Below are 25,468 nucleotides of genomic sequence, written 5' to 3'. Positions count from 1 at the left end.
ATGTCAGTTCACTCTCTTTATAGTTTGGTATTTTGGAGTAGCTCGCTATACCCTATTCCAGATTCTAGTAGTGACCGCTCTTGTGTGGCTCCCCTGGTGCACCAGGCAGGATTCTATCTAACTTTTTATCTGCAGGTTTCTGGGAATGGCAACTAATGCAGTGTCCCTCCACATTGCCTTTAACTGGCTGTCGCTTTACAAGCCATAAAATTGCCTTAGGTTTTAACTGGAGCTACCGAGCTGATAGAGTGAGAGCTACACTGTAGCTGGCAGATTTTATAACTTGATCTATCTATATGCATCTTCCCACTTGTGCACTGATGCAGGATTAGCCACATTCTAGTTTGAAGTGCAGTGTACTGTGTTTGTACCAAAGAATGATGGCTACAACTGAATGCACTATATTAATGTCTGATTTTTAAATATGAATAATGAATTCTAACGGTATTTTTTTAAGTATAGTTTCTCTTTTTGTCCCAGAATAATAATTAAAGTTTCACTCTGGTTACATAAAACTACTTTTAAATATATGAAGTGGTATTACTGATTGTACTGATTATATTTAACAATGTACAATAAATCTAGTAAAATAGAAGTGCACGCTTCATTGTACATTTGGGAGGCTACACAGGTGTAATGTCTCCACAGGTTTCATGCTATCCTGTATATTTTCAATATAGATTTTCATCTGTTTTTATTTTAAACTAGAATCCACTAATTAACTTCAAAATGCAAATCCCATGCCCCATTTTACTTATGTCATCTATCCAACAGCAAAATATCTGAAGAGATATTAGGGTGGGAATTTGGATTTTCTTTGAACATCTTATTTGTGATAATGAACTAGAACCACTCAAGTGGCTTGGGACAGATTTAATTCTTGTCTTACCTCTGCTTCATCATGAGGATCTCCCCTACTTCCATATGCTAGAACTCTGTGGAATAGGGATTTGAACTCTAAACCACCAGGGTGCAAGACATGAAATAAGAACCAGTACATTTTCTGAGGCATGTCACTGGTTAAGTGACAAAAAATATTCTGATTGTCACTGAAAAAGAGAAGTCAAAGGTACATTTGAAACTGTCAGTTCCACTCATTCCTGTTATCCCTTTAGGGGATATCATACAACTTGACACCAACATTTAAGCTTTGAAAATTATGAACTCATCTATTTCAAATGGGATGGCACACGTTCCCAAGCCTTTGCCATTACTTATGATGGGAGACAGGATGATCGCTTTTTTGTTCAGATACTCAGATTGCATAATCTTCTTCTTTTTTTCCTGTTTCAGAATGAAGAACAAATTTTGGTATTTTGAGTTTGGCACTTCTGAAACTTTCTCAGCCACCTGCAAGAAGCTGCACGAATCTGTAGAAATAGAAGTAAGGAACTAATTAGTGCATGTTACACTATAAAATGTTTCTGATTTGACTGAAATGCAAGGGGGAGGGGGCAGTGCAGAGTGCCCAGATCCAATAAGACAGAGGAATGCACAGCTTTTGACCTCAGACCCAAAATATTATTTTTGTCATGTCTATTTGTGGTGTAGAACAAAGTTCAGTTTGATGATTAGTGAAGTCTTAATACAGTAGAAGAGGGCAAGAGGGGAACTATAACATTAGAAATCAATAGGGAAGTTACTATCGCTGGGTCAGATAGAAAAATGAAAGATTGTTGGAGGGAGGGAGAACTGCTTCAGGATTAAAATAAAAAATCTTATTATTTCTAGGTCCCAAGTTTTAATAACCTTTAAAACTCAGTTCACTAAAATTGTGCTTGCTTTCCTGAATAAAGGTTAAAGAATACATTTTTTTTTTGGAATCATTCCCCTTCATTAACTACTTTTTCTCTTTGCACAAGGGACCATCTTACCATTATACATCCAAGGTTATCAGAAAATGCACCCTTGATAGATGTGGACAGAATAGGCATTAAAAATGTTAGATCAGAGAGTTTCAACAGTCTATGGTGTAAGTGACTGATGAGGGCTGGTAGTCACATTATAAAAGTAAAGTGAAAAAATATATAATTAAAAATATAAACCTGAGGATGTAAGTTATAATAATGCAAACATCCCTCAAGAAGATTAAACCCCTTTTCTTTAGTGATAATAATGGCAAAGAGCCCAGACTCACTTTTTGCGAAGTCAATGGGATATTTTGCCACTGATGGTAGGATGAGTGAGCCCAAAATGTTAATGAAAGGTTATTAGGGCCTGATCGAAAGCCTGCTGAAGTGAATTAAAATATTCCCACTGACTTGAACTGAATGGACTTTGAATAACTTTGAATACTAGGACCTGATCTACACCTACAACTTCGATCAATCTAGCTATGGCACACCTGGGAATGAAAAGTTCACACCGCTGAGACACATACTTAAGTTGACCTATGCCCTGGTATAAACACCACTAGAATAATATTTCTGTTGACCACGTTACCACCGCTTGGTAAATTTATTACAGTATTGGAAAAGACCCTTCTGTCACTGTAGCAAATGTCTACAGGACACCACCAAAGATTATTAAGACTGAAGTTCTGAGTCTTATGAGGCCTGGGACTTGCTTAGTTTGTTGTTAGGTTGAAAGGCAGATTTATTGCTTGTGAAAGTATTTTTTTGCTTCAGAAAAATAAATTTGATGACACTGCCAAATTGCCATTTCTCCTGAAATTAGAAGTATTTATATCTTGCTCTTGAAGCAGATTTTTATACCTAATTTTGATTTTTAAGAAAGTGCTTCATATTCAGTTCTAAATACAATTAACTTGAGAAACATTTTCCTAAATATTTGGGGAACTGACTAGCGGGTTTGATTTTTAAATGTGGGTCTTGGTATATAAGTCTCAGATATAATTTAGCAGATTATAAAGCGCAGGAGCAAGTTTTCCCTCCAATGAACAACTTTCCAGCCAGCCATTACATGAGCTCTGTGCCTAGTAAGAGTTGATCTCCTTAAACACAGAAGCTACATAGGTGACCATATATTTTTACATCTTGCATACTCAAAGTTAAATGAACTTCCATCCAGTCTCAGAATGGTGGTAAAACAGTCTTTAAATTTATTATTGTTATTATTATTAAATTCAAGACATTAAAATTTCATAATATTATGCATGCTTGTTTTTATTCACTCACTGCATGATGGCTAATATCATTAATGCTAAAGAGAGGTACCTGAGCAAATCAAATGGAAATGGACTCCTTAATATTTAGGTAATGGGTAGTGGGAATAAATTATGTACAGCTATTACCTTAAAAAATAGGTTACTCTTACACTAATAATACCTAACAGTGTATTTGTATTTTATTCTGTTTTGTTTTTATGTTATAAGCATTTGTGTTACAATGTGTTTTCATTTGGTTTGTTACGTGCTGCCCTTTGCCCGAGGATATCACTGCAAATGAGACCTTGATAAATAATACCACATTTCACTTTGTGAATAAAACACACAGAGTGCATTTGCTACAGAGCCAAATGTTGCGTAAACAAAGCCCATGAAGATTAAGAATCTGTCTCTCTGAACTAGGAGACTGTAATCAGGCATTCTATGGGCAAATACTATTTTTGTTCATCCTTATATTTGGTTTCTAACTTACTTAAGCTTGGCCTTCCTAATATGCACTCGGATTTCTTAAGTTCTGTACTTTATTTTCTGTACAAGATGAACAGTACATTTTAAACCTCAAATTCGTCCATGAAAATGCACGTGAAGGTTACAGGAAAATTCAGTAGTTCAGGAAAAGAGCACATCTTCAAGTGCTATCCTGACTAGGAATACTTTTCTGAGTCAGGGCCCCAAAAGACAAGTCTTCTAAATGAACAGGAAAACAATTTTATGGAGGAAAATGGCAATCTGTAAAATTAGTTTTCTTTCCTTTGTAATTTGAGTTGTTACCAAAATTAGACCTTTACAGAATGTCCTGGGCTATCAGCTTTTCCTCCATAAATACCTTTTTATATACATGAGCAAGATTAAGTGACAGGATGGTGTGGCACTGTATTGCACTTATTCAGATTCTATAGCCTTCATCTCAGTTCTTTTCAGTAAACTAAATCACACTTGATAGCTTCACTCTAAGTCAGATCTAAAATGTTCCAGGCTAATGAATGTAATAGAAAAGCTAACACAGAAAAGTGGACTGCATCCAGGAATGAACCTAAAAGGAACCAGAACAAAACTACTATTTTCTAGTTGATATAGACATGATATATACCTAAAAAGCATGCTGTTATATTAACAGCACCTTTACATTACCTGAAACAGAAAAAAATAGGAACAGAATACATATGTGATTTGTTATTTTAGCATAAGAATGTATTAGGGCAACAAAAAGCTACCTATAGAGAAAACTCCCTCTCTGTGTATGAACAAAAGAAATCCTCCTTTACTAATTCTGAAAGTAACTCATCACAGTGGGATTCTGAGGCCTAGTCAAATAATTGTCTTAGTGTACTACCTGCTGTGTTCAATATTGAGTGAAAATGGAAGTGAGGCCCCGGCACCCTCTTATTTTACAATTCTTCTTTTATTTAAATAATTCCAGTCGGTTTGGGGGATGCCAGACCTTTATAAATTAACAGCAGGGAAATACCAGAGGTGTCAGATTGCATATTTATCATCTTTTTCGTGTAATACTTAAATATGTATTAAGAAGTGACTGACATAAATTAGGCAGATTTCAGAAGCCACAGGCCGTGGCTTGTAGAGGACCCCCTTCTGCTTGACATTTCATCCTTGTCAAAGATCAAATTATTTTAATTTAGGCTGCAAATTATAAGGAATGAAGACTTCTTTGTGGGAATTCCCTGTGGTAATCTGACTTTTGTTGTTACTGCTGCTTGTCAGTGTGCAAAAGATATAATATGCATGCAAATAAGGTTAAAAAATATGTACTATCTAATTATCCAGCCAGTACATTCCACTTGAAGACAGTGGGAGGCCTGACACACAGTATGTGTTTGATTCATTGAGGCCTGCAGGGTATTTACACAAGATTACTTTTAATTATGAAATTAATATCTGTTTATCTAGAGTGTATAGCAGTAAGTAAGTATACACATGAAAAGAATTTTTTAGTAAAATAAATCATCTTTATCTTTAATACATATAAAATATAGAAAAAACATGAGTTTTCTTCCAAAATGACATTGAAGACACTCATCACCTTTTTTTGAAAGTCAATAAAAATGTGCCTGTTATACTTGTTGCCACAACTGCCAAGTCATTTCAAGACGTCATTGAATGTTACCATCTTCCCTCGCTGAATATTATACATGGCTTTAAATGTTTTAATTTTTGGAGAGACAATATAAAAAGGAAGCCTTACTATTGTGATTGCTCTTGTCTCTTCTCTAGATTTGTAATATTGTTAAAAGCATTTGAAAGAGACAGGAGTATACACTAAGTATGGTTTGGTTTTGTGCTTTGGGTGAGTTACAGGATAAGTGAACAATTGGGGCAGAGATGATCATAATTATATGTAGCAGGCTCTTTTTCTTGGTAAAAGCCTTAATAAAGACTTAGTGTTAAGCAGAGAAAGAAAATGACAGTGGCCTGTAGAGCAGTGAGCTACCAGATGTCAATGAACTCTCACTGAAGCATTTGTTTTTCTACATTTCTTCCTGGTAATTATATATTGACATTCCAAATTCAGGCCATAATCCTGCATTTTAAAATGTACAAGTGGGTTCCTGTAACTATGCAGAACCCCCCTGAAAGGGCTCGATGAAAGTGCAGGCATCCACTAGCATATTGTAAATTGCAGGACCGAGATCTAACATATCCATATATACTGCAATATATAATAAAGCATGTAGTTATGCCAGGATGCCTACAAAAATCTTAGTTGTCTTGTGAGGCATGAGGCTAGTGTGCAAATAACTTCAGCCAATATGGGAATGTGGATCCTGGAGACTTTGGGGGATTCAATGAATTAATAAATGGATATGAAGTCTTTGCCCCTGTAACGGGTGCAAATGTAATCCAGGTTGTAGTAACCAAAAGTTATTTGTTTTCCATCCGGTTGCTGTTCAGTTCCATGCTGTAGGTGGAATGGCATAATGGTCTTGACCTGGTTCCTAAGGGAATAGGTGTCTGTACTGGAAAACCACCATTACCTTGTATGTGTATTGGAAGTATCAACTGAGAGGCCAAGGACTGAATGAGCACAGAAACTAAATTATCTTCACACTCCTCAATCTACCTCATCTTTAGGAGGTGTAAACAGGGCAGTGTGTAGTAACTCCTATTGTAAATAGGTTTCCTGTTCTCTGGATAAACAGGGGAGTTTGCTGTTTAGGGGTACGTCCGGACAACCCGCTGTATTGGCGGGTAGGGATCGATTTATCAGGGATTGATATATCGTGTCTTGTCTAGATGCGATATATCGATCCCTGAACATGCTCCCTTTGACTCCAGAATTCCACCAGAGCGAGCGGCGGTAGCGGAATCAACGGGGGAGCCACGGCCTTTGATCCCACACCGTGAGGACAGGAGATAAGTCGAAATAAGATACGTCGACTTCAGCTACGGTATTTCCATAGCTGAAGTTGCGTATCTTACATCGACACCCCCTTCCCTCCCCATCCCCAGTGTAGACCAGGCCTTAGACTTTCCATCTAGCATCTGTCATGAACACTAACTTTCCTAAAGAGGTAGCAAAGAAACCAAAGTGGGACTCCTTATATCACTTTCAAGGAAAACTATTATATTATTGAAGAAACTGATTATTAAAGCAGAAAAGAAGTTTCCTTATGGCTCTACTGATAGCGCTTTGCTTCAGGCCAAGAAGGTCTTTGATTTATCTCCAGCATGGGCTCATTCCCAATGATTTGACTGCTATATAGTATTAAGTGGGTGTGTGCTATTAGTCTGTCAGATGTGGTGATAAATTAAAGTCCTCTAGAATAGCAGTTCTCAAACTTTAGCAACTCAAGGACCCTCATTTTGATTTTAAAAATTTGAGGACCCCCCAAACCTCCTCCCACTCAGCCCCACTCCTCTGCCCCACCCCACTCCTTTTCCCCAGGCCCCACCTCTTCCCACCCCCACTCCACCCTGTCCCTCCTTTTCCCTGCATCTTTCCACTCTGTCCCCACTACTCCTCTTCCCTCCCAGGGCCTCTTGCATGCTGCTGAACAGCTGTTCGCTGGTGTGCAGGAGGCTCTGGGAAGGAGGGGAAGGAGGTCAGGGAGGGAGAGGGAGGAGTTCATCAGCTGGGCTCGCAGACTCTCTGGAGTGCCCTCATGGACCTCAGTTTCAGAAACACTGCTCTAGAAGGTTAATTTAAATTTTAAAAGTGAATTAATGTTCAGAAAAGGGTTTTGATTAACAGCAGTGGAGGTGTCAGAAACTCCATGAAGTCTACGTAGGGGCTTGCACTGTTGCTACTGATCTTACATGGAAAGTGCTCAGATACTGTGGTGTTGGGCAGCAGTATAAAACCCTAAAACAGAAAAATTGTTTCTCTGGGACAGACAGGAGATCCAATTATTGTGAAGGTAGTGTTTGCGGTATGGATATTTGTCCAGTAAGAGCTGTAGTGAGATCATGAGCACATTTCGTATCAGTCAATGCGTAACCATCAGATAACAACTTTTCACTGCCAGATAGTTCCATATTTAAGCAAGCAACCTGGCGATGACTAGTAATCATATCCACATTCTGCCTCCTGAACCAGGACCTAGTACCCTTCTTCCCAGCTCATAGTTCCTTTCCAGAGATTATATATATATATATTTTAGTATTAAACAGGAATATGTATTTGACAGTAGGAGGAATGATGAAGGAAAAAACAACTGGTAGGTAGAACATTCTGATTTTCTCTTTCTGTCTTACTGCTTTCTCTCTTTATTTCTTTGTTTCCTTTGCTAATCAGTGTGATGGAATTCAGCTAGACTTAATCAATATTTCTCTGGAAGGAATTGCCATTCTGAACATTCCAAGCATGCACGGTGGATCAAATCTTTGGGGAGAGTCCAAGAAAAGACGTAGCCATCGTCGAACTGAAAAGAAGAGGTTGGATAAAAGAACCACTGTCACAGATGCCAAGGAACTGAAGGTTGCATGTCAAGGTAATCTTCGGATTAAAATGAATAGCTGGTTCTAGATAGTCAAATAATTTATTAAACTGTACTGCTATATGCCTCTTTATCGAAACTAAGAGTGGCTTAAAAAAACAAAACACACCAAAAAAAAAAATGCTGCAGCAGTGCCCTGGCATAAACACATCTACACTGATAATTGCGGTCTTTGTGCAAACCTACCTTACCTAGATAGGACGTCACATGTGAACCAGGCTAAACAACAACATAGAGCACTACTGTTCTATTCTGTAGAAAAAGTGCTTAGTGCTACAGAAGCCAGATAAAAGCTACTCATGAATGGCACTCTACATACAGTTTGGTTTCAGAGACAGACATGCCCCTTTTCTGACAGAATTTGTCCTCCATGGCCATGGAGCTTATCTCATCATGGTAGTAATGAGGATCTGCTACCACACTGTAGCATACAATACCTGGATCCCATCTGCACTCCCTGATTCTATACACTGCAGTTTGCCTCTCAGCTTTCCCTTCCATTTAGTCATTACTCATTTTTACAGAAAAGATCAGGATTCAGTCCTAAGATGTTATTATTAAGAGTTATTTCAGACAATCGTTATAGTAAATAAGCGTCCATTTTACTTGGTGGGAGCTGGAAGGCATTCATTATAACACAACATTAAATATCACAAGTTAAGAAGTTTAAATCAATTTTTCTCCAAGTTTTACATTTTGTGGACCACTTTCTAAAAGAGAACTTCTCATGAACCCACCTCCCCACACAACACTTCAACATTTTGGACTCAAAATATTATTTGGTACGGACCACATGGAAGGGTTCTACAGACCACAATGTGAGACCACTGGCCTACAGTTATCGTTTACAGACGTCTTTTGCTCTCTGTGTATTTTTCACTTTCAAAGAGAGAGATCACTTACCTCAGTGGGTTAAAACATTCAAAAGGCATATTTCTCGGTAAACTTGATAAAACTCAGGATTTTTATATTCTGATTTTATTTGAATCCTTTTACTTTTGCTGCTTCTCTTAAGATTCTAAATGTCTGGGTTTTTTTTTCCAGATCTGGTACTCTGGCATTAAACTTTTTTTTTAAGTCATTGTTTGTTCATGACACTAGTATGGGATATATTGTAGCTTTAAACCACTGTCTGACTGGGAGGAGAAGACAATGTGTATTGGCAGTTTACTGAGGCATTGTCTTTGAAGAAGGCACAAGGACTCTGAGATTGCTTAGGGACTGGCCACAACAATGTCATCTGCTATGCCCATTAGCACGGTGCAGCACATTCCCTTCATTCCTGTCCTCATTTTAGCCCCGCTCTGATAGTCCATGTGGAGGTGGGACAGGTCCATGGTGCTACCACACCTTCCTACCAACTACAGAGTTTCTGCTGCTACTGTCAATACTAGAATCCCTTGGTTCTTGAACACCAAGAGAAAAAAGATCAAAATTGTGCATTGTCCACCGACCAACATGAGTTTCACCAACAAAAGTGCTGGCTTGGACAGTTCTGTGCCAGCAGGAGAGTCTCACCTGCCTACATAGCTAACACCACTTGTTGGGGGTGGTTTAATTATGGTAGCAGAAGAGCTCTGTCTTGCCTGCAAAAAGAGGCTACACAGGAGACTTTACAGCTGTAGCAGTTCAACTGTGCCACTATAAGGTCCAACTGTAATGTAGGCATAGCCTAACAAACAAAGGGATACAGAGCACTTCGTGTCTAGGGCAGCGATTCACATGCCTTTCAAATTGCTATGGATGAAAACTGTTGTAACCTCTCAGCTGTTTGAAGATCTGTATTGAACAGGATAGCAGTTTGTCTAGTTACTGGTGGACTTGTCTCTATGTTACAGTAATAATTATTATACTTTGTTTACATCTTTGCTGGCAGTCTCAGCAGAGATCTCAAGGACTGAATGAAGGACCCTAGTTACCTTTAAAGGTGGTCCCTCCATGTCAGTGTTCAGGAATGTTGCTGGGTAGTGCTAAGAAGGATATGTCTACATCTACAATTTTGCAGCGCTGGTTGTTACAGCTGTATTAGTACAGCTGTATAGGGCCAGCGCTGCAGAGTGGTCACACTTACAGCAACCAGCGCTGCAAGTGGTGTTAGATGTGGCCACACTGCAGCGCTGTTGGGTGGCTTCAAGGGGGGTTAGGGGAACGCGAGAGCAAACCGCGGGGAAGCAGGTCTCCTTCCCCGCGGTTTGCTCCAGTGTTCCCCGAACACCCCCCCCCCCAAGTAGGTCTCCTTCCCCGCGGTTTGTTCTCGCGTTCCCCGAACACCCGTGCAAGCAGGTCTCCTTCCCAGCGGTTTGCTCCGGTGTTCCCCGAACCCCCCTGCAAGCAAGTCTCCTTCCCAGCGGTTTGCTCCGGTGTTTTTTGAACCCTCCTGCAAGCAGGTCTCCTTCCCAGCGGTTTGCTCCGGTGTTTTTTGAACCCTCCTGCAAGCAGGTCTCCTTCCCAGCGGTTTGCTCTGGTGTTTTTTGAACCCCCCTGCAAGCAGGTCTCCTTCCCAGCGGTTTGCTCCGGTGTCTTTTGAACCCCCGTGCAAGCAGATCTCCTTCCCCGCGGTGTGCTGTCGCATTCCGCGAACCCCCCTGCAAACCGCGGGGAAGGAGATCTGCTTGCAGAGGGTTAGGGGAACGCGAGAGCAAACCGCGGGGAAGGAGACCTGCTTCCCCGTGGTTTGTTCTCGCGTTCCCCGAACCCTCCTGCAAACCGCGGGGAAGGAGACCTGCTTGATTACCAGAGAGGCTTCCTGGGTATGCTGGGATACCTGTTTATTCCACGGAGGTCAAGAAAAACGCTGGTGAGTGTTTACACCTGATGACCAGCGCTGGATCACCAGCGCTGAATCCTCTACACCCGAGTTTCAACGGGTGTACGGCCAGCGCTGCAAACAGGGAGTTGCAGCGCTGGTGATGCCCTGCAGATGTGTACACCTCCTAAGTTGCAGCGCTATAACTCCCTCACCAGCGCTGCAACTTTGTGGTGTAGACAAGGCCGAAGTTTGGAATGTCACTGGCTGTGTTGTATCTGTTCTGTGAGTAAACAATGTGACTCTGCTTCCAATATCAATCAAGCACCTTTCCCAAACCTTGTATTAACTTAAACATTTAAGTCTAAAGTAAGTAGTTAGTGGATAAACCCTAGTGGTTACCAGATAGGAAAAAAACAAATTTGTTAGGTGAAGAAATGTATTTTCAAGTTTTAAAGAGCTTCTTTTAAACAACAGGTTTTTTGAAGTGTGTGAAGAAGTACTTTGAGTTTACAGTTGGAATTTATAAAGAGCTTTGGTTAGGTAAGGTGAAAAGTTTAAATCAATCAGCTGTCAAAACAGCTGACGTCCTGTCTGTTCTCAGACAATGTGATTCCTTTGCTAGCTTCAGAATAGTATGTCCTTGAGTCACATCTTGTCTTAGATTAATATCTTTTTTATCCCTTAAATACATTTTAGCTACTTACAGTCTTGTGTATTTTTTAGTTTGGAGCAAACATTTCACGAAATGTTAAAGACTTCTGCCGAAGTTTGTACTGGTGGTTTGAGAACCAAGATAAATACACACCTGCATGTTAATCTCTGTTCATTTATTTACTTAGTCTGAATAAATATCCTTTCAGCTGGTTTTATATCCAAACACGGCATCTAATCACAAGACCTAACTAAACAGCCACACTTTATAGTAGACTATTAGCTAACATAAGGTTTTTATAAGGATACATATCTGATTTTTCTGAAAATCTAATTCTCCTAATTAGGACTTTTGAGCAGTATTAAAGATCATTTTTAGTATTATCAAATAATAGCAATGCAACTGTGTCACTAAAACTGTGGATCAATCTGTGTTTCATTAGAAATCCCTGCTTTTGTGATTTTATAACTTGACCATAAAAATGAGCATTGGGCTGAAGCTCGACACGCACAGCCTGAATCCTGGAATGATTAACACTGTCAACACTTAAGAGTGGATTGTGACTGTGCAATCTGCCCTAAATAAGAGGCATCATGTTGCTTTGCTGACCCTGAAGCAGGCCAGGAGAGAGACTGTGGGACTAAACTGCACTAAGTTTATGCCTGGTGCAGAATATGTGGCCTGATGCATGCAGCAACACCACTGCTTGTATTGAAGGGGGAGGAGCCAAAGCTCTACCTACTCCTGGCCCCTCCTGCCCATGGGGTGGAGGGATGTATTTGTTCTGTGAAGCCTGCTTCCTCTCTTGCGTTGCTACTTGTGATGGAGCTAGCCAGTATAAGAGAGTAAGGCAGTGGTCTCCAACCTTTTTTGTCTGGCAGGACAAAACGTAGGCCTGGAAGGAACCTTGAGAGGTCATGTGGTCTAGCCTCTTGTGCTGAGGCAGGACCAAGTATATTTTGACCATCCTTGACCCGGGCTTGTCTAACCTGTTCTTAAAAACCTCCCGTGTTGGGGATTCCACAACCTCCCTTGAAAGCTTATTTCAGTGCTTAATTATCCTTGGAGTTAGAAAGTTTTTCCTAATATCTAACCTAAATCTCTCTTGCTGAAGATTAAGCTGATTACTTCTTGCCTTATCTTCAATGAACATGGAGAACAATTGATCAGCATTCTCTTTATAACATCTTTTAACATAACTGAAGACTGGTCCCCCAGAGTCTTCTTGCCTCAGGACTAAACATGCCCAGTTTTTTTTAAACCTTTCCTCAAAAGTTAGATTTTCTGAACCTTTTATCATCTTTTTTGACCTCCTCTGGACTTTCTCCAATTTATTTGCAAAACAATCCCATTAGTAAAATCAATGAAACATAAATTGAAATTTAACAATTTGAAAAGTCAACTTATTCACTTGGGTGCAGGAGTGCAACTCTCACTGACTTCTATGGGAGTTGTGCAAGGATGTCAGAGTGTGACATTTGGCACTAATATTTTCTGCTTGTAACTAGCTTTGTAACTAAGTGTGATGGAATTCAGCTGGACTTAATCAATATTTCTCTGGAAGGAATTGCCATTCTGAACATTCCAAGCATGCATGGTGGATCAAATCTTTGGGGAGAAACCAAGAAAAGACGTAGCCATTGTCGAACTAAAATAAATTGTGCATAAATAAGACGACCTATTTCAAGAAAATTTTCTAGAGCAGAAATGCACATGCTTATTAATACTTGATTGAGTTAAGAACGAATTATTATAGTTTCTCTTGTGCAAAATCCATTTATTATAGAGACCTAAATACAGGTTTAGGTGGCAGTCTAGAACAGCTAGAAGTTTGGTGAGCATTTTGCTTTTGCAAAATTTTCATATGAAATATTTTACTATATCGGATCCCCTGGCATTAACAGATCTGTGAAATGTCTACACATTACTGATTATTCCAAGGACAGCATTTTAGCTGTAACTGTGAACCATCTTTCTTTCTGGAGCTTAAACAAAATCCTTTAACATTATTTGGCCAAGATTTTTCTTTATGAATATACACAAATATTAATGAAAGCCAAGAATCAATGTTTAGAAAAGGTGATGTTTAGAAAAGGCCTGTAGACTGAAATATGAGCTTAGACATATAACTGTAAACAACTGAACTACCTGCTTTTTAGCAAATGACACTCACTCAAAACATAGATTATATTGTGACACTATATTTTCCATGAAAGATACACAACAATGATTATATATTAAATTCTCTTCCTGCCAGAAATGTTAAATCAAGTTCTCAAACCTTTCCCTGTTTTCTTTAGTATTTGTAACAGAAGGAAATATATTATTATAAGAATTGCACTGCCAAAGCTTTCTTTTGGTGAGGAAAAATACTTATATTTTGTTTGCTGAATCTTATTTGGAGCCAAATCCCAACTGCTGAAGTTTATTGGGAGCCTAATTTGGTGCTGGATTATGTTAAGCACCTCACTGAATCACACCCTTGGGGCCCAATCCTTCAAGAACACACACGTGCACCCCATGCGCGCGCACACACACACACATATAACTTTACTCACATGAGGAGGCCAATTGACTTGAATGGGAATGCTCATGTGAGCAAGGTTTATAAGCATAAATCTTTGCAGGATTAAATTGTAAACTCTTCAGGATGGGACCATTTCTTCCTGTGCACCTTGCACAGCAACAGGCATACTGATGTTTAACAAAATGTTAAGAAAAGGGAAATCAAACTGAACAACTTGACATCAAACCTGTAGTGAGCTACTTGCCAGAGGCTTCTTAAATTTAAGACAATGCATGTTCATGGCTTAATTCAGCATTTAGATATAAACCATGCTCATGGCCTATGATTCAATAACTCTGAGTGAAAATTTGTGTTGGTGTACTTTCTCTATTATGAGTTTCTGGATGGAAAAGCAGAAGCCATAGAAATGGAGCAACATGTGTCAAGACAGCATACTCACAGTCACAAAAATGGGAAGATGCTGAAGCAAGGGAAAGTGACAAGGCCACAGGGGAACTCAACAATAGCCATGTAACATGGTGGTCTGCATCTGTAAGGGCCAGGGTGCCAGAGGCTGTTATGTTTTCTTCTAAATCTTTAATAAAAATGTGAAATGACATAGGGCAAGAATCAATCCCTGCAGGACCCCACTAGAAACACATGTGCAGTGATGAGCCTCCATTTACAATTACATGTTGAGACCTATCCATTAGCCAGCTTTTTATCCATTTAATATGTACTATGTTAATTTTATATCTTTCTAATTTAATCAAAACATAATGTGGTTCCAGGTCAAATGCCTTACGGAAGTCTAATTATATAACATCAGTGGTATTACTTTTATCACTCAAACTTGTAATCTCAACCAAAAAAAAATATCAAGTTAGTGTGACAGGATCTACTTTCCATAAGTCCATGTTGATTGACATTAATTATATTATCCTCCCTTAATTTACTATGAATCAAGTCCTGTATCAGTCCTGTATCATCTTGATGGGGATTTATGGACATTGACAGTCTGATAATTGGTCAAGTCATCTTGTTTACCCTTTTAAAATTTTGACACATTGGCTTTCTTCTAGTCTTCTGGAACTTCCTCATTGTTCCAAGACTACTGAAAATCAGCATTAATGGTCCAGCAAGCTCCTCAGCCAGCTCTCTTAAAACTCTTGAATGTAAGTTATCAAGACCTGCTTATTTAAAATGTGTAGTTATAACAGCTGCTGTTTAACTTCCTCCTGAGATTCTAGTGGAATAGAAGATGGTCATCCTATAATCTGATGACATCATCTGTTTTTCCCAAAATACAGAATAGAAATATTTATTGAACACTTCTGCCTTTTCTGCATTAGAATTGATAATGCTACCATTTCCATCTAGTAATGGATCAATACTATTATTAGGATTCTTTTTGTTCCTAATGTACTTTAAAAAAATCCTTCTTATTGTCCTTAACTCTGCTGGCCATAGATTTCACTCTGTGTTCCTTGATTTCTTTATCAGTTTTCTACAATTCCTAGTTTCAGTTTATATTCATTACTATCAAGTTCTGCTTTCCTCCACTTGTTACATTTATTTATATTTTTTCAACTACAAAATGACTTGAAGATCGCTTTAGCATGCAACAAACATCTTCATAAAGTACCATAATTGAATATATGACTTGGCTCTCCTATCTAGGTACTTTAGAACACACACTTATTATATGGATTGATAGAGATGAACACACCCGCTGTTGTCTATTTCACCAATATTAGTAGTCAGTTTTCTGGGTTATTTGGGTTAATTTAGAGGAACTTGTTTTAAATTGGGTAAATATAACTCAAGTGTCTATTTCAGAACTGTGAATGATACACTTGGCATCCAATTTCCAGTAAGCAGAAAAATTTCCAATCATTTAAATTCAGTGACTAAATCGATTAAATGTTGAAGCATGAAAAAAATTACATATTATTCCTTAATGTAAAAAAATATTGAAAAAAGGATTATGGCAGATGGAGTGTCTCAATTCATAGAAGAGCTATGCATACTGATGGTGGATTAGCTTCATTGATTGAATGTAGAGTGGTCAAATCATTAATTGTTTGGAAATTCAGTGTTGAGGACCCTGAATATTTAAAAAAACAACAACTCTAGTATATGATATTCACGGTGTTGCACACCTCCTGTGGAACTTATTTCTGTGCAGTTAATTCTTACATACACACACATTGATATAATATGTTACATCATTGCATGAACCCCAAAAGCTTGAAAGGCCTGGCTCAAACAAAAAGCACAGTAGTGAAAACATCCACATCATTATCATCTAATGGTGTAACTTGAAAGTTTGTTAATTCCTTGTACAATATTGCATTAAGGTTAGGCCTGGATACCAGTTGAGACTCTCCAGTTTTTTTCCTTGACGGGTCTTGGGAGAATTTTCAGAGGGAGACTGGATAGAGTAACAAAACTCAGTTTTTAGTATTATCTTCAGAATAACAATTTTATTTAGAATGCTGAGATTTTTTTTAAATATTAGAACTTTCCCTTTAAGAGCTATCCCTTTCAGCTTTATCACTGTTTTCATGCTTCATTAGAATGCTTAATCATGGACATACTTGAAAGTGACAAGTCAGAAAAGATCTCAGTGTTCAAATGAAATCATTATTGTAATGTGTAAACCTTTGCAGGCTGATCTTTTTTCAGCAGTTTCACAAGAGCTGGAGTTGACGACTCAGTCCTTTATCCTGCTGACATATCTAAATTGTATACCATGTGCTTCATCTGGTGAGTTCTTAAAACCAAAATCCTGTCTGCTTTACTTGGATATTAAAGATAGGATGACCATCTTCATAAGAGAAAGAGTTGTCTTGGGGCCCTTGCTGAAAATATTTCCCCCCCCCCCCCTTTCCTCTTCATTGTTGTGCAATAGGCTGTGTGCGAGTTTTTCTCCTGGAAATCAACTTTTCACTGATGTGGCACGGCACTTATGCAGAGTCTGACTCACATTAAGTAGTTTTCACTCATGGAAGTAGCTCCACAGAACTCAGGAACTGAGCCCAGAGTAACATATGTTGGAATCCTATAGAACGGATGTAGGCAACCTATGGCACTCGTGCCAAAGGCGGCACTCGGGCTGATTTTCAGTGGCACTCATACTTTCCAGGTACTGCCCACCAGTCCAGGAGACTCTGCATTTTAATTTAATTTTAAATGAAGCTTCTTAAACATTTTAAAAACCTTATTTAGTTTACATACAACAATCGTTTCGTTATATGATATATAGACTTATAGAAAGAGACCTTCTAAAAATGTTAAAATGTATTACTGGCACGTGAAACCTTAAATTACAGTGAATAAATGAAGACTCGGCATACCATTTCTGAAAGGTTGCTGACCTCTGCTATAGAATGAAAAGTATTATCTGTGATGATTGCAAAATGGTGATGATTATTCTTATTATTGAGAAGTAGTAGCCTCTTAAGAATTAGAGTGACAATCTGATTTGGATTTATATTTATAAAGTACGTAGTATGTATGTTTCTGGGTAGTATATATTATAATAAAAAATCCTTTTATTTACAAGGCAATTGAGATTGCCACTGTATTATTCCTTGTATTACACCACAGACTGTGCATTTTATTTCAAGAGTTATTCATCGAAAGAGGATAATTATGGTGTATTTCACAGGTTGCCAGAAGGAAAATGTATCTTTGAAAAGTTTCATTTCCCTTAAGTTGCTCATTTTCTATAGGAAGACAAAGCTATTAAGTAACACACATGGCAGAGATTGATTAAAATGAAATAAAGGACTATCTTATTTCTAAGTACAGGGACTTGCATGCATAGCTCTCATGGTTTCAAACAGAAATTCATTCCAGCTACTCTGTAAGGAAGCTGAAGTAAATGGGTTTGTGCAGGGAACTAGGCAGGAATGGGAGGGCCATGTACCACACCAACCCAAAAGTGGAGAATAGACAGTTATTTATGCTCTAAATCAGCTATTCCAGACTCTGGCCAGCAATAGGAGATGCAAGGGTTACATACATCCTATGCAAGGGCATGTGGCCACTTGCTTTCTGTAATTATGGACCAAGTCATTTCCTCCCCCTGCAGAGGGCTATATGCCAAGGAGGCCTTCCATGACTCTTATGCCTTATCTAAGTAAACTAGTATTTTCTAGACTGATAGCCAAATGAATACTTAAGAGGGGATATAAAATATAATAGATGTCCAGGATCTCCAAAGGGTTTTAATATATTGTACTTGTGATGCATAATCGGTGGTGCGTACAGTTTCCACAATTAATCCTGCATTGGCAGGGTGATGGATTAGATGACCTGTTTTTTTTCCATTTCTGAGACACCAGCATTGCTAGTATTTATCCATGTAAAGACCTGAGCTCTGAGTTGAGAACATACTTTGCAGAATGTGAAACTCTCTAATATTTAGCTCTTTTGTGTTTCAGTGGAACCTAGGGAAAGCTAAATTTTAGCTCTGATAAGATTCTTTTTTCTGTTTCTTCCATGGCACAATCTTTTTTTCTGACAGCATTTCACTGGTGTGTGTTGGCAGTTTAGGAAATACAGAACAGTAAAGTGACAATCTAGAATTAAGTGTGCTAAAATAAGAGACAAATAATTGTTACTTTAAAATTTACTGTGCAATGCACCAAATGTAGATATTTATATAGGAATGTGTGATGTAAACAGCCTAGGTTGTAACTCCCCTTGGTGTAATTTCATTGAAATTACCAGAATTATACCAAAGAAGAATAATGCAGTGTGTTAACTAAAAGCAGAATTTTGCACATACTGTACTCCTAAATGTGGATCTGAGAAACTTTGTAAGTTCTCAGGAACTGAGAACTGCTAATATATAATAAGTCTCTTTAATAGAGATATTTTTGATAAATCCATGAATATGCAATTTCTCCCCCCCCCCCCACTCTGGCTGTAGTCCCATTAAAATCTTGTTTTGAAATGGGACTGCTGCTGGAATAGAGGACTCTAAGATTAATCAAAAAATCTCTGATGGAGGTTTCCTTTATGTTTAATAATAATAAAATGTATTTTTTTAAATTGCTCCATTCCACTGTTTTTCTAAGGGTTAAATCTGATCTCACACTCATGGAGAACAAGAGTAACTCCACTATTGCAGTAATATTAAATCAATGTGTCACTGGAAAAAGGCCCCAAGTCTGTGTCTGTGTAAAATAACCATATTCTATCAAGTGCTTTGGTAAGGACTTTTCCTTTAATTAACAAAATGAAAACATCTGTTGCTTTCTCTGTTAAGCTCTTTTGGTTTCATACCATTTTTATAATATACTTGTCTCATTGATTCAGAAGATTTTCAGATATAAATTATTTGTAAAAGTTACTTTTCTTCCAAATGCTTACAAAAAAGTCAGCAATTAACTAACTATAACAGGTGTTTCCTTTCTTGGGGAAAGGAATGCATATGATTATTGTAATTTAGATTCCTTTGCGAATCAAGGAATTGTTCTGTTATTCGAAAACACTGCAAGTGCACAGAAAATAATAAATATGCAGCTTTTAGGCAGAATGGTTGGATTAATTTAAGTCTGAGACTTTGTTAACCCTTTCTAAGTCTTTTTGGCTGTGAGATCTATGAACATTATGCATAATTGTTACTAATGAATATGCCTTAAAAAGGCAATGCAATCAGGTGTATGTGGGTGTGGTTAAAATTGACATTGATATTTTACACTGCCAAATATATGCGTTTTCGTGATGATCTTTACATGAAAAGGCAGCAACATTCATCTTTCATGTTCAATTTGTTTAACAGCAGACAAGTGTCCCATAGAACATCCAGTAGTATATTACCTAAACCATTTGCCCATTTAACCCTGACCTAGATGCCTGAAGCGTAGGGCTAAAGATTCTGAAATACATATAGGGTAGCCTAGCAGATCATTTCACATAATCATGTTCTCCAATCCATTCTAGTACAAACTTACTGTTTTTCATTACTTGTTAATAGAAAATGTCAAGTTCTTTGAGTGTTTGTGAAAGGTGTCATATTGACAGCAGTTTAATTCTGAGTAACAATTTCAGATTTTATACATGATGATGCCAATCATTAAAAAAATAGATACAATTATCTGAAAATACTGGTGATGTGAACAAATTTCATTATAGCCTTGTAAAGATTGCAAGTTAGATGCTATTTTCTCGCTAGTGCACTGCTCACTTGCTACAACACTGTAGAGAAGAATAGAAGGCAGGAGAGGAGGGGAAGAGAGACTGAGAGCAAGCACATACATGTGTTAAGTCTCTCTTTTATCAAGTAGTTGAGTTTTTTGGATTTTCTTTTGTTCGGAAAGAAAGAATCAGGCTCACCAAACGTAGACCCATTTAATCATACAAATATTTTACTTGTATCTAGTTCTATTATACCTTGGCAAGCAGAGGCCCTGCAAAGCTTGTCCTGTATCTGGGAAGTGGGGTAAGCAAATGTCACACTGCAGTCAGCAAAGAAGGGAGCATATAGATAATGTTGTCTCCATCCTCCCTCTTCAGAGACCAGGCATAGATCAGGAGTCACTCTGCTGAAGTCAGTGCAATTACACAGGTGATAAGCCAGCCTCAGTGAGACCAGAATGAGGCCCGCCATGTCACCTCAGTGACCTGTTCCATTTTTACCTGCTGCCTTTAAATTGTGGTCTCCCTCCTGAGATTGTAAAGTGTTGCCAGTAAACCACCAGGCTGTTTGTAAGAGCACATTATAAAGTAGGTAGTATTGGAAAGTATAAGCTGCCTAACAAATTAATGGCGCTGTGAGGAGCTGCCTGCTGGGGTGAATATAAATTGTAAAAAAGGATAAGCAGAAAGGTAATGGGCACTAGCAATGCTGCACAACACTTTTCAAACTGCTGCTGACTGTGTGCCAATAGATATGGCAATAACTGTCAAAAAGATTTACAATATTTTCACATTTACACAGTGAGAGTGGAAAGGTTGAAGGAGTTCTATAATTTTAGTTAAAGTTTCATGCCAACAATTTCTGTACCTACTATTTCCAGGCAACAGGGAGGGACACTAACATATTGGATTTCATTCATATATGTCAGTGGAAGACATTTTTATCATCAGAAGTCCTTGAAACTGGGCTTTAGAAAAAATGCAGTAATGCAGAGATGTATGAGTGCTTATAAAATCCAGGGCGGTACTGATCTTCCCATCTATTGTCTACTCCATGATTTGTGATTGCGCTAAACTGTGCCAGGCTGTCTCCCTAACAGACTGTTCCAGCAGCCAGGGATTGCTGGAGTGAGGAGCTCCTCCAGCCGTGTCCCAGTCCCTGAAATTAGAAGGGGCTGGCTTAGAGCTGCTATGTCAGCTTTAAACACATTGGAGGAATCCTCAGGAAGCTGGTTAAGCAACTTTATAGCCCCATTGTGGCTCTGGAGCAGTTCAAATGGGCTGTAGCAGGGCCGAGGAGCTGGTTCATCATCATCTCACACAATGGATCTGCTCCCTATATGTATTCAGTCACATCTGCTTATTTTACTGACAATAAATTTTGACTACTTTATTAGATGTTTGCATTAGATATGGAGCTGGCACGCCTATCGGAGAGTAAGCAGGATTCTTTTCTGACTCAAACATCATCAGTAAGCAGGATTCTTTTCTGACTCACACATCATCAGTAGAATTGTCCATAAACTTCTGAGTGCAGAATCCTTGTTTTGTTTGCATGACCAGAAAGGGAGAACATTTTAACTTTCAGATCTCAGATTACTTATTTATTTTAGCTTATTAGGTTTCTTTTGACTTGTAAACTGAGCACATTTGAAATGGACAACAGTGAAAGATGATAGACATGAATTGCACTATAGCATTTTTCAGTTAATAACTGCTCTCTAAGTATAGTATTAAGAAAGAGCCTATTTTTTTCTCACTAGAGCCGCCATCAAATCTAGAAGTGCTTGCTTTGCTGTTTACCATGAAAACAGCATTCTTTTAGTTTCTTTTTAAAAAATCTTACCGGTGATCACATTGAAATCCATGTTTTGTAACCTGGCTGGTGTGATTTTATCTCCTCTGGGAGAGATTCCTTGTCCTATAATAAAGGCAAATGATAGATTCTGATTATCTGGCTTTATGTTTAACTCTGCTTACTTCCCAGTCTGATTTAACTCCAACTTCTCAGAAAAGCTCTTGCTTGCTCACTGACTTTTAGTAGTTTCAGCTGCTGATCACCAATAAGAAAACTTTTCTAAAAAGTGGAAGCGAAACCAGACTTGGAATAAATCATTTGTCAGACTCTTGGTCATTTTTTTGTGTGGCACTAAATGTCTCATTCAGTACAAAAAAAAAAAAAATAGGGGATGGGGGCCTGGCTGGACAAGGTAAGTAAAAAACCAAGTCTTTCAAAGCCCAAGTGATACTTTACTGAGGCTGATTAAATCATTCCACAGAATACTTCATAAACAGTAACAAGCAATATGAAGAGTGATAATGTTTGACAAATCAGCATCTAGTGACTATTATTTATCTGTATTGTGGTAGCACTAGCAGGCCAGATCATGGACCCATTGTTCTGGGTACAATATAAATACATAACCAATATAGTTCCTGGCTGAAGAGCCTAAAATCTAAAGTTAAGTGCCTAAATCCTAGGTTGGTGCTAGGTTCAACAGTGTTCTCTCTTCTCTGTATTTTCTTTGCCTTATGTCCGTACTCTCTTCTCTACACTTTCCCTTCTCTATTTGGCCCCTATTCGGGAAACTTGATTAAACTTGATTAAATCTGATTGGCGTCAATAGAACTTAATTGTATGCTTAAAGCTAAGCACATGCTGAAGTGCTTTCCTAAATCAGGACTTTTACGTAGCATATGTCCTATTCAGCTGTCTGTACTCTACCACACTTTTACTGTTTCATTTTTGTTTTTCCTCTTTCCCAGTCCATTCACTGCTTTTTTTAATTCCAAGAAACAGTGCACAGATCAGTGAAAAAGCAACAGTAGCGTCTTTTTGCCTTACAGGTTCTAAACAGCTTGTAAGACCAACTACCGGCAGGGAAGAAATGTTTTCATTGGCAACAATTTCCTACACGTTGTGTGAAAAATTCCTTTAAAAACTGTGAATTTTTCATGTTTTAAAATCTCAATGAGTCTTTTATTTAATTTAAAAATTTCTTTGCTCATTTGAAGATGATTTAAACTATTAGAGAAGAACAGGTGAAATGGATGATTAAGAGGAGTCCATGGAGCATAAAGAGCCTTATGCCAATAAAGGACAGTCAACAATTTTTGTTGTGACATCAGAAATCCTTGTAAGATGATTGACACCTTGATCAAGTTATATAAACTGTTCAATTTCAATTTAAAAAATCCCAGTTCCACAGCTCTCCTTTCTGAAGTGAGAAACATAGGCTCAATAGTAAGCATCATTGTAATACTGTTAAAACACACATTAAATTACATGTTTATATTTTTAAAATTGTGTCCATTGCCCATCAAAACAGCATCTGAGTGAACATGCACACAAATTAAGACAACACACACTATATAACACTGATTTATCCTTCAAAAAAGTGTTTTACCACAATCCACAGCGAGGCAAAAGCCTCAAAAGCCATCACATTGGGTAAAATTCAACCTCTGTTCTGAAGGCCTATGCACCAAGTCCCATGTAAAAATTCTCAGAATAAGACTTAAATGGCACTCAGTGGAGCGTAGGCTTCGTATGGACTCTCTGCATGGGGGTAAATATAACCAAGCGAGTAGTGGATTGTGCCACATGTTTTCTGCTCCATGTTTGGAACTCAAGAGCTGGCTCACTTTAGCTTGAAAAAGAGAGTTTTATAGATGACAGTAAACCCACTGGAAAAGTATGACATGATCATATGTACACGCAAGATAAAAGTTACTGTATCTGGTCAGATGTTTTTGCTGGATGAATTCTCTTCTTAAAAGTGACTTTCATTATGTCAAACAAAATGATCTGAACATAAAAGGGAAAAAAGGCTCTTTGGTTGGAACACTCTGAAAGTCTGTCTTCATGAAAGATGAAACCCTACAAATCCAAAACCAAGAGTTCTTGCTGTGATGATCAGTGTAAGAAGAGAAATATTTACAGTGCTTAAAGTGAAAGATGACTCGATGATTTTTATGTTGGATGATGACCTTGATTAAGGCATTTCAGTGCATTGCTCCAAGATTGTCTCAGTTAGAATTTTATATATATATGTATATTAAATCTGTTCAGTACAAGAATTACAGCACAGATAATATCTTTGTGTATTAAATAATCTTCAGTCAAATGATGCTTGGCACATATTTGGCCCTGACTGTACAGTAGGTTGGGCCTGTAATATAGCAGTAGTCACTTCTTAATGAGTTACTTTCCATGCCATTTATGAGACAAAGCAATGGAGATATTAGTCTGAACTCTTATGTGTTTAAATCAAGATTAGAAATAAATACTTTGCAAAACTAAAGTGTGCAGTAAACCAACATCCACCACTGTAAAAACACATAAACTAGGGTTTGATAGTGCCTCTGGAAGCCAAGGCAACATTTGCTGTTGCCTTAATTCTTACCTGGATTGACTTCCTATCAAAACACTTGGAGTTCAATTCAGAAAAGAATCCAAATGTTTGAATGACATTTATTATTTAGTATGTGTATTATAATAGCACCCAGAAGCCCTAATCAAGATCAGAGTCCCATTTGAGTAGGTTCTGTATAAACACACTGGTTGGAAGGGTCTCTGTGCTGAAGAGCTTTCAATCTTCAAAGATGACTCACATTTGGAGAATGAGAGAGAGGTACTGTAACAGGGTGGCTCACCCCATAAGGGCTGGAGAGCTGAGGGTAGCCAACCCTGATCACAGAATAAGCCATATTTGAGCGAGAGCAGGGTGATTGCCCTGTAAAGAGCAGCAGAAGGCTGCAATGAAGGGGAGAAGCTCAGGAGATGGTGGAGAGACTGCAGAGGGTATGAAAGGCTCTTCTAGGGAAGACCTTGAGATCAAGGAGCTGTGACAGAGAGGAGCTGCATGGAGCAAGAGGCTTCTGAATGAGACAAGGGTCTGGACCTTGAAGACAGAACCAGAGGGCTGAGGAAAGTTGAGCTTGAGCCTGGGAAAGCCTGGCAATTCTAGTCCCAGCTCCTGCTAGAGGCCCTTATTAGGAGAAAACTTTGGGGGCCTGGAAGCCAGAGGGCTGAAGAAGGCTCAGATCCATCCAGGTAAATCATGAGAGACTTAGTACTGGGACCTAGCTCTGGGAAGAAGGGCCTCAGACATCACTACCTCCCTCGACCTCCACCCTCCGCCCATAGGGAGAGTGAATGAACTAGGGTTGGGGCCTGGAGAGCCAGTTTGAATAAATGAATTGAATAAATGAAACCCCAGGAAGTGAATGTTTTAATTACGTGTTCACTGTGATTATTAAGGGTCCCTGCAGATGGGAGTAATTGGTAGCAGGGAACTGCAGAGTGACCTATGGCCATGAAGGA

At 38.5% G+C, this 25,468-nt stretch overlaps 1 protein-coding gene across 7 annotated transcripts in view; it reads left to right on the top strand.

Moving 5' to 3' along the window:
* Positions 1-25,468, top strand: part of DGKB (diacylglycerol kinase beta) — a 575,083-nt gene that overhangs the window by 457,635 nt on the left and 91,980 nt on the right. For all 7 annotated transcript variants that reach the window (XM_050938613.1, XM_050938610.1, XM_050938616.1 and 4 more), the window contains 2 exons: positions 1,294-1,384; positions 7,881-8,076. In XM_050938613.1, the coding sequence (XP_050794570.1) occupies positions 1,294-1,384; positions 7,881-8,076 (287 nt within the window). The remainder of the gene's footprint in view (positions 1-1,293; positions 1,385-7,880; positions 8,077-25,468) is intronic.

This window comes from Gopherus flavomarginatus, chromosome 2 (assembly GCF_025201925.1).
Source record: "Gopherus flavomarginatus isolate rGopFla2 chromosome 2, rGopFla2.mat.asm, whole genome shotgun sequence".
Classification (NCBI taxonomy): Eukaryota; Metazoa; Chordata; order Testudines; family Testudinidae; genus Gopherus; species Gopherus flavomarginatus.
Note: the sequence above shows the minus strand (reverse complement) of the source record. Positions and strands in the feature narration are given on the sequence as shown.